The 12,214-nt window shown below is 46.7% G+C and overlaps 5 protein-coding genes across 5 annotated transcripts; 2 read left to right on the forward strand and 3 right to left on the reverse strand.

The window, feature by feature from the left end:
* Nucleotides 1-763: 763 nt before the first annotated feature.
* EURHEDRAFT_381065 (TauD/TfdA dioxygenase family protein) lies at nt 764-1,991 on the forward strand (the record flags this gene model as incomplete). Its single annotated transcript, XM_040779363.1, has 3 exons — nt 764-998; nt 1,055-1,771; nt 1,834-1,991. 3 exons carry the CDS (start codon nt 764-766, stop codon nt 1,989-1,991), a joined length of 1,110 nt encoding a protein of 369 aa, XP_040635075.1.
* A 1,877-nt stretch (nt 1,992-3,868) lies between these two features.
* On the reverse strand, nt 3,869-4,295 carry EURHEDRAFT_406048 (uncharacterized protein; the record flags this gene model as incomplete). Its single annotated transcript, XM_040780434.1, has 2 exons — nt 3,869-4,036; nt 4,071-4,295. 2 exons carry the CDS (start codon nt 4,293-4,295, stop codon nt 3,869-3,871), a joined length of 393 nt encoding a protein of 130 aa, XP_040635076.1.
* Nucleotides 4,296-5,345: 1,050 nt separating this feature from the next.
* Nucleotides 5,346-7,059, reverse strand: EURHEDRAFT_508631 (uncharacterized protein). Its single transcript, XM_040785896.1, has 3 exons — nt 6,406-7,059; nt 5,851-6,338; nt 5,346-5,798 (listed from the first exon to the last, which is right to left on the reverse strand). Exons 1-3 carry the CDS (start codon nt 6,698-6,700, stop codon nt 5,631-5,633), a joined length of 951 nt encoding a protein of 316 aa, XP_040635077.1. The 5' UTR covers nt 6,701-7,059; the 3' UTR covers nt 5,346-5,630.
* EURHEDRAFT_416450 (NAD-dependent epimerase/dehydratase family protein) lies at nt 7,043-8,640 on the reverse strand. Its single transcript, XM_040782952.1, has one exon. The coding sequence runs from the start codon at nt 8,520-8,522 to the stop codon at nt 7,515-7,517; it is 1,008 nt and encodes a 335-aa protein (XP_040635078.1). The 5' UTR covers nt 8,523-8,640; the 3' UTR covers nt 7,043-7,514.
* Nucleotides 8,641-8,869: 229 nt separating this feature from the next.
* On the forward strand, nt 8,870-9,470 carry EURHEDRAFT_406051 (uncharacterized protein; the record flags this gene model as incomplete). Its single annotated transcript, XM_040780435.1, has 3 exons — nt 8,870-9,074; nt 9,235-9,372; nt 9,421-9,470. 3 exons carry the CDS (start codon nt 8,870-8,872, stop codon nt 9,468-9,470), a joined length of 393 nt encoding a protein of 130 aa, XP_040635079.1.
* Nucleotides 9,471-12,214: the final 2,744 nt, after the last annotated feature.

The following is a 12,214-nucleotide window of genomic DNA, read 5'->3' on the forward strand; positions in this document are numbered from 1 at the left end:
CGAAAAAGAAAGGAACGAATGCCCAGGCAGGCGCTTCATACATGCGTGCAGTGCGGGTAGATAGCTCCTGATATCTCTGTCCGATATCCTCTCCGGCCTACTAAACATATCGCTCATGCGACAGGCGCAGCCTGTGACATGATATTCCTACCGAACCGTTGACGGGAATATCGAATCTGAGGAAAGAAAGAAAGAAGAATCTATTTACATGAAGACATCTACAGGTGCGCGGCGTCGCTAAGCGGTTGTTTAACTCAATTGCTCGTATTACACTGTTTGCCATGCTGATGTTGTTTGACGATGGCAGCGCTGAAGCACTGAGTGTCGCAGTTATCCATGTCTATGCCCTGGGTGTCAAATTGTGAGGTCTCGGATGTTTCTCAATGGTGCGCGGTTTCGTGGGAGATTCCGCGCGGATCCTCATGGCGGGGTTCCGGTAGGCGCCAGCCCAGTCATTGGCCTCCATACGTGTGTGGAGGCTGATTTGTCGGTGTTCCGGCGCAAGGCTGGTTGGCAGGTCTATGTGATCTGATGGTAGGTGTGATTTGGGGCTGGTATTTCGTGATCGGCTTCCATCTAGAGAGCTTGTATTTTGTTTATCAATGAATCCAGACGGCCCCGCGCAGGATTAAATACTGATAAGGTGGATCAAGTCGCAATGGCCTGTGGTACTTGCGTGATCTAGGAGTGCCGGGCGGGAAATGTATATAAAACACTGAGTCCGGGTCTCCAATACCGTTTTTGTGCATTGCCAGTTATCATCATGGCTCCTCTAATTTCAGACACCTCGCTCCCCTTGCGCTCTGCGCCCAATGAGAGACCCGGCACTGATCAGGGGCAATATCCTGCGCCATTACAACAGAGTGGATTGCTAGATAAGTTCTCATTTGAAGAAACAACGCCGGCCATTGGTCGTGAATTCCACAATGTCAACATTGTCGACGACCTCTTGAACGCCCCGGATGCAGACGAGCTGGTGCGGGACCTTGCTATCACAAGTAGGAAATGCTCGTATTTCATTCAATAGCCCTGGCTCTAACCATGTACTATTCAGTCTCTCAACGGGGTGTCGTCTTTTTCCGTGCTCAAGATAACCTCACTGATGAGCTGCAGAAGAACTTGGTGCAGCGCTTAGGGCAGCTAGCTGGCAAGCCAGCTGACTCGACTCTGCACATCCACCCGGTGCTTAATAACACCAGTGAATTTGGTGTCAGCGACGCGCAGGTCAGCACTATCAGCTCGCTTGCCCGCAAAAAGATGTTCCGCCATGAAAACCAGCCCAACAAGCGTCGCTATGATTCGGCCCAGTGGCACTCGGATATTCAATTCGAACCCGCCCCGGCTGACTACACTTCGCTTCGTTTGACCCAGTTACCCAAGACTGGTGGTGACACTCTCTGGGCGTCGGGATATGAGCTCTATGACCGATTCTCACCAACATATCAGAAGTTCTTTGAGGGCCTGACGGCAACCTACACTGGCTCTGGATTCCTCAAGGCTGCTGAGATGGATCCTGATAATATCAAGGTCTACACTGAGGCAAGGGGTAGCCCACTGAACATCGGCTCGGATTTGTCCACTGTTCATCCCATCGTACGAACAAACCCGGTCACTGGTTGGAAGAGCATCTTCGCCGTTGGGCCATTCCCTAAACATATCAATGAGCTCAGCGAGAGTGAGTCAGATGAGCTGCTGAAGAAATTCTACAACACTATCCTCGAGAACCATGACCTCCAGGTGAGGCTGAAGTGGAGGAATCCCAATGACATCGGTAAGTCTCACAGATATCTTTCATTTCCCCCCGAGTAACTATTTCTGATCAATATCCTCCAGCCATTTGGGATAATCGATGTGCTTTCCACACTGCCACATTTGACTACGAAGGTCTTGGCGAACGATTCGGCCACCGGGCGGTTGGTATTGGCGAGAAACCGTATTTGGATCCAAACAGCACATCCAAGGCCGAGGCACTGGCTGCTGGAGATTTTTGAATCGACGTTATGTTGAGTGCTGAGGCGCTGTAGTTTGTTAAGTGTCGATTAGGTTCTTTATTGCCCGCAAGGTTTGGGGCATTATGTAGACACCTGGACATGGGGCACAGACGACTTACTATTGCAGGGTGTATACTCATGCAGATCCTCTGTAGCAGAATTGTATATATTTTATTGTGAGGAATATCAGCACATCATAGTGATAGAAGAAGAAGAATTACGAATTCCTATTTGGACGCTGGATTTGGCTACCATTCAGTAATCACACACATGTCTCGACTACTATTTTGAAGTTGAGGTATATTGTGTCCTGCTGCAATCTCAGGGTTCTCCAGTCCCTGTTTTCATCGGGGCAATTGACCTGGCGAGAACTCATTTCCATGGCGCCGGGCAATTCGACGTATGCTACTCATGGGGTGGGGAGTCTACCAGCAGTATCGGTCATATGTCTTCTTGTCCAAAATTCAACCAGGAATCAAACCGTGAGATTGCCTGTAGAGCCCGAACAGAAGCCATCACAACACAGAAGCAGAGATGGCTCACCAAGGAGCTCAGCCAACGATCTCAACAAGGTCAACGAATGTACAGGCCACGGAAAAACTGGCAGCTCAACCCAACAGCTGCAGTTGCTCCCAAGCATCTGGCAAGCCGCTATTTCAACTGAAGTCAGGACATGCAGTTATTGGAGTATATCTACATCAAATCAAGGCCCAAGAGGATGCAACCTGTAGAGATTGTGGCTTATTAAGGGAAACAATACACCATCTTCTCTTCAAATGCCGGAAATGGCGACACCAACAGAACAAGCTCTACAGGGATCTGAAGCTAGATGGAGTTGTGAGACCCACTGCTGAAGAGGAACACCCACAGGGACGGCTTTTAGGAGAGCCCAGAGCTACCAGGGTGCTGTTACAATTCTTGGCTAGTACAAGCGTAGCTCTACCCCGAGCACACTCTCAGCAAACGGCAGAAAGGGCCCAAAGAGACAATGAATGGGGACTGAAAGCACTGTAAGAGGCGATTAGAACAGGAGAAGGATAGCAGGGAGGGTAGCCTAAGCTGAATCCCCAGCTTAGACCACCCACCCTGCTCTGAAACACAAGGAGAGCACTCTGCTCGAAAGCCCTGCGCATACAGGTGGTTTGGGGCGAGTAAAAGGATCAGAAAGATTATAGAAGGAGGCTAGTGCCTCAGGAGCTTATAGGGATAAGAAACTGTAGAATAGCTATCAGCCTCAAGTCTACGAATAAGGGTCTATCATAACTCTAGGGATCGGTATGGACAATAAACTTGATTAAATAATAATAGCGCACTCACCCAGGCTCACATCTGGTCGCTCTAACTCACTTAAAGAACGCTTGATATATCTCTCTAACTGAGAGGCAAGTACATACGACCATAGGGTGTGGAGAACAGGGCTTCCCGTCCGCTCAGCCGTACTTAAGCCACACGCCGGCCGGTTAGTAGTTGGGTGGGTGACCACCAGCGAATCCCGGCTGTTGTATGTTTTTGTTTTTCCCTTCATTTTTTGCCCTGTGTCTTTCTGGGGACAGTTCTGGCGCTATTGATCTTTTCAAACATATCAAATGGTCATTCAATAACCCAGACTCAGATGGCAATAAATTCCGAAATTAGAATCCAAATAGGTCTCCAGCAGCACCAATTGGATACTGATACCATCACCTACACCGGCAAATTATATTTTGGCGACCCTGACGCCGATGTTAGGGGAGAATGAATGGCCGTAGCAGCGCTCGCGGAAGTCACAGAGATATTGCCGATACAGTGCCGCGCAGGTTATAGAATAGCACAGCTAGTCACTCTTCCAATTATGTACATCTTGACATTATAGTCTTTGACAATGTTGTTGCTTTTCCCTAGAGGTCTTTGACAAGATGGGGATCTTTTCCGAAATCATCTGTCACGACTGCAACCAGTAGCGTATAAATATCTTTAAACTGTCGAACGCTCACACAAATGTCGTAATCAATCCCTGTTGAGCTTTCCTGGGCCGCGCTAACAGGCCTTAAACGGGTCATAATCTCCTGCCAGAATCCATTCCAGTGTCAAGATACTCACAAGCGTCCAGTTAACCTCCGCATAATCTGTCCGGAATAAGCTGTCGCGACGGTTTTTCTCCATTATCCAAACTCCCGAGAGGTTTCGTAGCCATGATTCCATTGTCATGTCCACATTGTTCAAATGGTCAAGCTCTGCTTGAAATGCAGACACAAACAGGTTGACTACTCTCATATCCAAAAAACTTGGGAAGCCTCCCTGCGCGGCCATGTCTTGTAAATCCATTGCTCGTCTGACTGCAGTTTAAGCATCTCTTGGAGGCGGATTTGTGTTTTATAGGAAGAGATTATGCATGTTGCCGAGCCGGACAATAATGACTATAGGCTGGCTGGTGATGGTAATCTGCAAAAATAGCAGCAGGAGAAGGGATTGACAGAGGAACGATAGAGAAACAGGCAATTCTGGGAAAAAATCAGCAACAAAGCCGGCTGGGAGACGGGCATCTACCCCACCGCTAGTGACCGGGCATAAATGGAAGGTATGAATATGTAGAATATTTATTTATTTATTTAATCAAGTTCATTCAAGATCACGGCGGCCTGCACGGTGCAGCAATTGCAACCAAGAGGGCCATAATGGATTAAAATGCCCTCTTAGATAGTAATAGATTTAATAGATTCGGCATGCTTTATAACATGGAGAGGATACTACGTAGACCTACGAAGTAATTAGTATGCGCCGCCGCCGACCGCGCAATTCGGTGATATGCGCAACTCGGTGATAAATTACGTTAATCAATTTAGATGAATCAGCGACTTATGCAAAAGAATCAGGCCAAATAAGGTGTCTTTAGGTGTCTATGGGGGACCTGTGGGAGACCAGGGCATGCCTATGGGCGGGCCTTGGGCCAGGGGTCCGGCCCATGGGCGACCTATGTCAATGTCTACATGGGAACATAAGAACAGGAGACAGCATTCTCGTAAAGAGCCAAAAATTGGACAGTCTGGGTGATGTGTGCTTCTAGATACGGCTTGATATGCACATCCAGATCTTCCTTTGTATATCTCGGGATATTAGGACGATATGTACCATCCATTTTGGCGTACAAGAAGACCTGATTCTCTTTCCCAATTGTTACAAGAAAGGAAAAGCTTTCACACCAGATCCGATGCACCTCTCCTGGGTTGATACCCGGAGTGGTACTGGAGATTCCAAATACACAAGAGTATTCAATTACCCTCGCTACCGAGTGTTGTCAGTCAGTACTTGAAGTACCCACTTTGTCTTTAATGTCATGTCCGAGAAATCTATAGCTTAAGTTTTATATTATATCATACCCAGCTGATCCAGGGACCTGGATAAGAACCATGTCACGAAGATTCTTTCTATCAGGAAATCAGAAATAGCATGAATGCCAGATTTCTAGCAAAAAGGCAACAAATCGGTGAGGCCGAATGTATGAAGCTCTCATATGGGACGACCCTGGTCAATGACCTGGTCGATCTTTAAAGTGACACAATGCGCAAGCAAAGAGAGAACACAATCCTCAGAGGCATAAGAGGATCGGCCTGTCGATACCTCAACAGGCAAATTCTTGATTGCATCATTTACACAAGAGAACTAATTGAATCCAAGCAGCTGCTTGCCATTGTGACCATGACTCCCACTAGTATCAGGCAATGGGATGATGGACAGACGCTTAAGGGCTCTGACTGCTTTGTCACCGAGCTGATGTCTGGCCTCACGCTGGGCCTCGTCTAGTTCTAGTTCCTCTTTCCTAGCAAGGGCCTTTAATTGCGATCAGTGTCTATTCATAAACGGGGTCTTGTATTAGACTCACCAAGTCATTTTCCCAGTGCTGGAGCATAGTGCTTAATGTGTGTGGTTTTCCAAGTGCCTCTGGTGTCTTGTCAAGGTAGGCTGCAAATAAATTCCACTCCTCTAAATCTCCAGGGCCATCGCTCTCGTAAGGTGCGAGGTCAGATGAAAGAATGTTGTACTCGAACCATTCCATGCATTCTGGCATCCCCTGGTTCCGGTATCCTGCAGACCCCGCGTTACGCAATAACGCATCAAATTCTGGGCTCAAACGATCTTTCAATTCATCGTATACTCCGTCGCGTTTGTCCATCCATCTCCCGAGGGTTATTTTCCATTCCAGGACTAGCCGCTCTACTCCACCAGGCACGAGGTAATTGCCATCCAAAATACTGCCCGCTTTGAGATCTCTCAGATTCCAGTTGTGCCGGGTCAACGGTTGAATTCGATCAAGGAAATCTGCCTGGGAAAATTCGGCTATTTTCTCAAAACATCGTATGTGGTAAAAGTCTGAATATGAGGCATTATTGTCATGTTTTGGAAAACAAAATAAGCGGCGCTGGCCATTTTGACTCACCAGCTGACGATCTGTACCATTGACCGAAATCCATCGCAGGATTCAATGCGAGACGTAATTCTCTGGGCCATATATTATTGCCGCATATGGGAAGCTTGCATTTGGCTCCCCTGGGAGAATCAGGTGCCTTCTCAATGAAGAACAAAGGTTGGAATTTGGGCGGATCAGATAGACCACCAGGCTCTGGGCTGAGCCCCAGATGCTGACGGAGTCGTTTCCTCTCGTTCTCTAAGATATAATTATTTTGTCCACTCTCATCGTCGTGAGGTGTTCCAACAACCTCCGTGTTGCACATGGCAGACTGAGCAAGGGTGAAATGACGAGAGGCACGGGAGTTGATATGTTTCTTATAAATAATCAACCTCGAGAATCAATTCATCCAGCGACTTACTGCACAAGGAGAAACAAACAGCTCCAGGGATGTTCAAGGATCGGTAAGAGTGAAACGTACAAACGCTTATGTTCGCAGGCAGAAGCAATTTTCCCATACGGAAAGGCGGACTTGGATTTGTCGAAGGATTGCTGAGAAAGTTGGTCTGGCTAAACTCGCTTGCTTAAAAGCAAGCGAGTTTAGCCAGCATGCCCCACTCCATGAATTCGAGAGGATGAATTGATTGGTAACTTGTTTACAGGTACGACGCTGAGGGCCGAGCCTTGTTGGCCACTTTCCGGGCATTGTTATCGGTAGCATCCGAGTAAGCACAGGTAATGTATCAAAATGATACTGCAAATGATATCCTCAATTCCATCAGAAAAAAGTGCAGTCTCGGAGATGAGAAACAAGCATTCCTTTCCCTTATACGGGCAACAGGCCCTTTCTTTATACGTGTAATAGACCTTATAATATCAGTCTCAAGTGACGATGCGGGGAGGCTGGAGCGGGGATCGATTTGGTTTGCTCAGTGCAGAAGAGTGGGTGTATATTGACACCGTTGTTGAGATAAAATGCAGCAGGGAAGGAGGGCACTTTGGTTTCTTATTACAGTATTGACGGCTTGGTTAAGCTATAAACATCTGGTACTCAGTGACAGATTCCAATAGACTACTTACACTCTTACTCCCCTGGGGGGGCTCTTGCTGAGATACCCCTTTACTCCAGAGCTCGGAGCTTATCGCTTCGTATAGACCCCGGTGCTTACAGCATGGTATCCTTTTCTGCCTACTCTTGCCGTCAACTCACTCCTCCATTCCTCGCCGTTCAACAACCTCTCCACCGTCTTCTCAAACGTATACATAGGCTTCCATCCCAGCTCCCTAACTGCCCTGCTGGAATCATACACCCGATCAATTCTCTCGAGGTGCTTCCAACCCTTTTCCTTGAACAGGGCTTCCAATTCCGGAAAGATCTTATTTAACACCGCCGCTGGATCCCGATTCAGCGCATCAAGTGTGTCCGCATTGTTGTCAAAAGGCGGCGGTGCACTGATGATATACTTCCCCCATTGAATCTCCCTCGCCCTTCTCATTGCGCATACCGACGCGCTGATAATATCCTCAATGTCGCATCGCCGATAAGCCAACTCCAAAACCTTCAAATTCTCATCTCCCATAGCAGCGCGCCGGTCTTCATCATCATCTTCCTCGGGGAAAAAGCGACTCGTGCGGAGAACTAACACCGGCAACTTGCTCCCCTTGTGCACCAGAGCGCACATATCCTCCGCCGCAACTTTTGTCACACCATAGATATTCTTCGGCACGGGGGTCACAGATTCATCGATCCAGGCGGCAGGTGATCCCGGGTTAGGATCCAGCGCCTTGCCAAAAGTACTAGTCGTGCTGAAAAACACGAAGCTCTCGATTCGGGATATGAATTTGGATGACTCTTCCAGGAGGACTAGAGTGCCGAGAATGTTGGTTGAGATGAAGTGTTCCTTGCTGTGGCTGCATACGTGCGGTTTGTGCAGTGTTGCAGTGTGAAGGATGTGTTTGATGGGGTTGGAACCGAGAATAGAGGCGATAAAAGCGCGGTCGCTAACAGAGCCTACGACTGATGTCGTTAGAGAAGGGAGGATGTCGATTCCCAGAGGTTTGAGGCCCAGGGAGGGCAGGGTGAGCATGAGAGCGGTGCCGAGATGGCCAGCCGAACCGGTGACGAGGACATCGTATGGTGAAGACATTTTTAAGACGCCGGTAGAGGGTAAATATGCCAGTTGCCAGGCGTTCTATTAGGAGTGGTCCAGTTTATGGGGAAATCGATGGTGTCGTTACAGTACCTTACAATGACTCATATATGACACCCCGCCAATGGATTGGCGTTGCTCACATGTGATGGGGAACTTGGGAAAGTAAATATAATGCCGACCAGCGCCTAGTAATTGAAACTCTATACAAATGACATCAAGCCTCCTGCTTGATGTTCAAAGGACGGCCGAGGTATTTGCCCTGAGAATATACCCCCCGAGAGACCTACTGGCTAGGACGGAAAAATGTGATAAAGTAGTCAGCTTGCTCTTTCCAAAAAATCATGGTTAGAGGATCGAAGCTGGTCACGAGGTATTTAGATATATTCAATGAGGGTTTCAAACCTCCCGTCGTTCCTGCTTTACTTCTAGGAAATGATTACTGCCAGGTCATCGCGATGGAACAGGGAATTAGTCTTAGCGACTTCCTTTTTCTCAATCCGGCGTTGAACAAAAACTGCAGCAATCTATACTTGAATCATGGCTATTGTACGAGCTCTTCTTCTTGGAGTATGGGCAGTCTAGAGCTAATCCAAGCAACCCTCTAGGCATACAAGCATTTGAAATATCGGATCATATTCCGGCTATTCCACTGTCAGTGCTACTGGTTCCATATCCTTGATTTCCTGTTATACCGGACTAATCACAGGGACATCTACTCCGTGGGATGGCCTTCCAAGTGCCACGGGTCTAGCATCGAGGACTTCAATTGCTACTCTCTCAGCCCCAGGTCCAACCCAAACTGGTATCCCTTGTACTTGCGATGATTACATGTTGCAAGCTGATGGTAAGTTTCTTGGTCATTGACTCTCAGCACAAATTTGACATTTCCTAGGTATGTACTGCTACGATATGGCTGTGGAAGCAAGCATCATGTTGAACTAATTGTATAAATGTAATCCGGCTCTAAGCGGTGATCGTAGCGGGCTTTAGCCTGGGTGTGCTTACTGCATTGAGGTATCGTAATCTATCCAGCCTTTAGTGGGATGAGAATGGCTAGGCTAGTCTACTTAGATTGAGTAATCATAACATGTGGGCATCCCTGTTTTGTCTCTATGTTTAGCGTCCTAAAAGTCTGAATATATATACTTTCTACATCAGCAGTAGAATCCACACTATTTTATCGAAACAGAAGTTGTATATCAAAAATGTTCTCTTCTGTGGTGCCTTTATCAAGCTACTCATAACGAATTATATTATTTGCCACTCTGGCGCTCTATACGAAATTCTAAAAATGATACGGCTGCCTCTATCTATAAAATACCAATGTAGTTGGCAATAATAGTTAGGAAGGAATGGTAATGAGTACAGTCACTTGACGAGATTATGCTGCAGTCTTACTTTACACGAGGGATACTCCACAAGGAATGTACACAGAAGAGATAGTTTGCGAAGAGGGCGAAGTGAAATCTAATTGATGCTACGGGAATGCCAGCACCTGAAAAGTGGCCCAATGAAGACTTGCTTGCTTGGTATTACATTAATATTATCCGCATACATCAGGTTGGAAAGTCCGGCTTCTCAGCATACATTGATCGAGCGTTGGTTTGGGGTCACAAAAGTGGTACATAGCGCACTCACAAGCTCTAGGGACATGGCAACTGGTCAATGACAACAACCATATATCTCGGGATTTATCCGCCTTCTCACCCTTCAGTCCCCAGGCAGATACCAACCCTTCTCCTAGTTTGTACTGCCACTCAGTGCTGATGTTCAACCTGGTTTGTCCTGTTCTCAGGTTTCTTGTGAAATTCAAGTATTCATTACTTCCCGCTTCGCCAATCTCGCCTCGAAATGAGGATTATAATTTCTGCAAATGTGGCACTTTCTGCGCAGCGTGTCCTATCGCTACGTACACCTTATCAACTTGATGACACTTGACGAGTCCGCATTTAGCATAATATTCACTGTCATGTTCCCATGGTTCAAAGGTGTCTTCTTCTAGATCCCCTTCCCAGTACTTTGTGTAATGTACTGTTTACCCGGACATTCTCAAGATGCACTTCTCGAAGTCGCATACTGAATGTTCGAAAAGTGCTGGAGTATTCATCCAGTCCATTGGGTGAGAGGTAGTTTGCTGCACCACGGGCCAGGTTGAGAGATAGTTCTAGGTGAGTCGCAATAGAATATGTGAATGTTTCTACCGATCCTGGTACGAGCTGGAGACTATCAGTAACCTCTGCGACATGATGTCAACGCTCTGCAAAAATCACTAGATAAAAGAAAGAAAAAAAAAAGAGAGAGAGAGAGCCATTTTTCCTCTACTCGTATAGAGCCTATGGAGCATTTTGGTAGGATATACTGACACCTCCTAAAAGGCATGCTTGACATGTGGGAGACAGTTGAGTATACAAAAGGATGCCCATGGTCGCACCGGGTTTCTTCATGATCGTGCAACTAGAACCATTTGACAAACGGCAAAGTTGACATTTCCTGAAAATTTCTGGCAGTGAAATGCAATATATGAGGCATCTGACTCATTTTCCACAGCTGGTCAATAGTTAGGGACTCCGTCTCCTGTTCAATTTCAGAACTCAGATAGACATTATCTCTCAACCAGAACGAAAGCGACATGTTGGACAGCTGATCCTTCCATGAATCGAGCAGCCAGAACATATTGAATATAGAGCTCAGACCCTGCTGGTGATACCAGTCTGGTAGAAGCTTCGCGTGGACCTCATAATTCCCTTGATTTTCGCAATTAAATTGCGCATTTCAACGCTTGGTCCCCAAAGAATATATCGAATATACCCACCCTTGCGCGTCGATAAGACTCGCCAGAAGTGAACTGATTTAGTTTTTCAAACGAACCTGGGCTTGTTGACAGAGATTTGTTGCCAGATAGTTCGTTCCAAAATTGCTTGCCATTGATGAGAAATAACCGTGTACTGGGCAAGTTTCGGGGTTTGCCCATGTCTGCCGAAAGGACTTTGCTTATTCTTGGATGGTATCACATCCTTTAAAGAGGAGATGATGAATTGGATCAATGTATTTGATAAAATTGCTATCCTTTCTATGCTTTTCTATGTCTCGTGGCTTTTGAAATCGGAAATCGAAGATAATTTTGCATTTCAGTGCGATGGGCGGAGATCAGATGTTGAGCCGAGACAAATATGACTAACTATTTATTAACTTCTAATTCTTCTAGCGAGGCTAAACAGAGGTTAACGCGCGGAGTCCTAAAATTAGGGTTACGTTCTCCCTTTCTTTTACATTAATCTCTTGTACAACCCTAGAGACGAAAAGATCATTTCTTCGGCCCGGTGGACGGCCCCTTGATGATCTCGAGTTTAGGTTCCTTCTCTTTATTACCGTAGCCTTGGTCTGACTCGCTTGATTCAGCTATTTGCATAGCCGTGGTGTTGTATTGTAGATACGTATGTAGCTAAACTGAAATGGATAGAAGAAAGTCTCGAGGCGGGGGAGGGGGGTCGATCTGGGCAAATTGCCACTAACGATTAACCTCGTTATTGCAATACTCCAATATATATAGGTACTGAATCCTGATTCTTTCTTGTCTATCGATATAGTAAAGATGGGCAGGGGAAGAGCCCATTCTAGGAAGATCATTAGTAGTTACGGAGTAGGTAGGTCGTGAATTGACTGGATCGTACGCAAAGCCTAAATCA

Source organism: Aspergillus ruber (genome assembly GCF_000600275.1).
Source record: "Aspergillus ruber CBS 135680 unplaced genomic scaffold scaffold00035, whole genome shotgun sequence".
NCBI classification, from domain to species: Eukaryota; Fungi; Ascomycota; class Eurotiomycetes; order Eurotiales; family Aspergillaceae; genus Aspergillus; species Aspergillus ruber.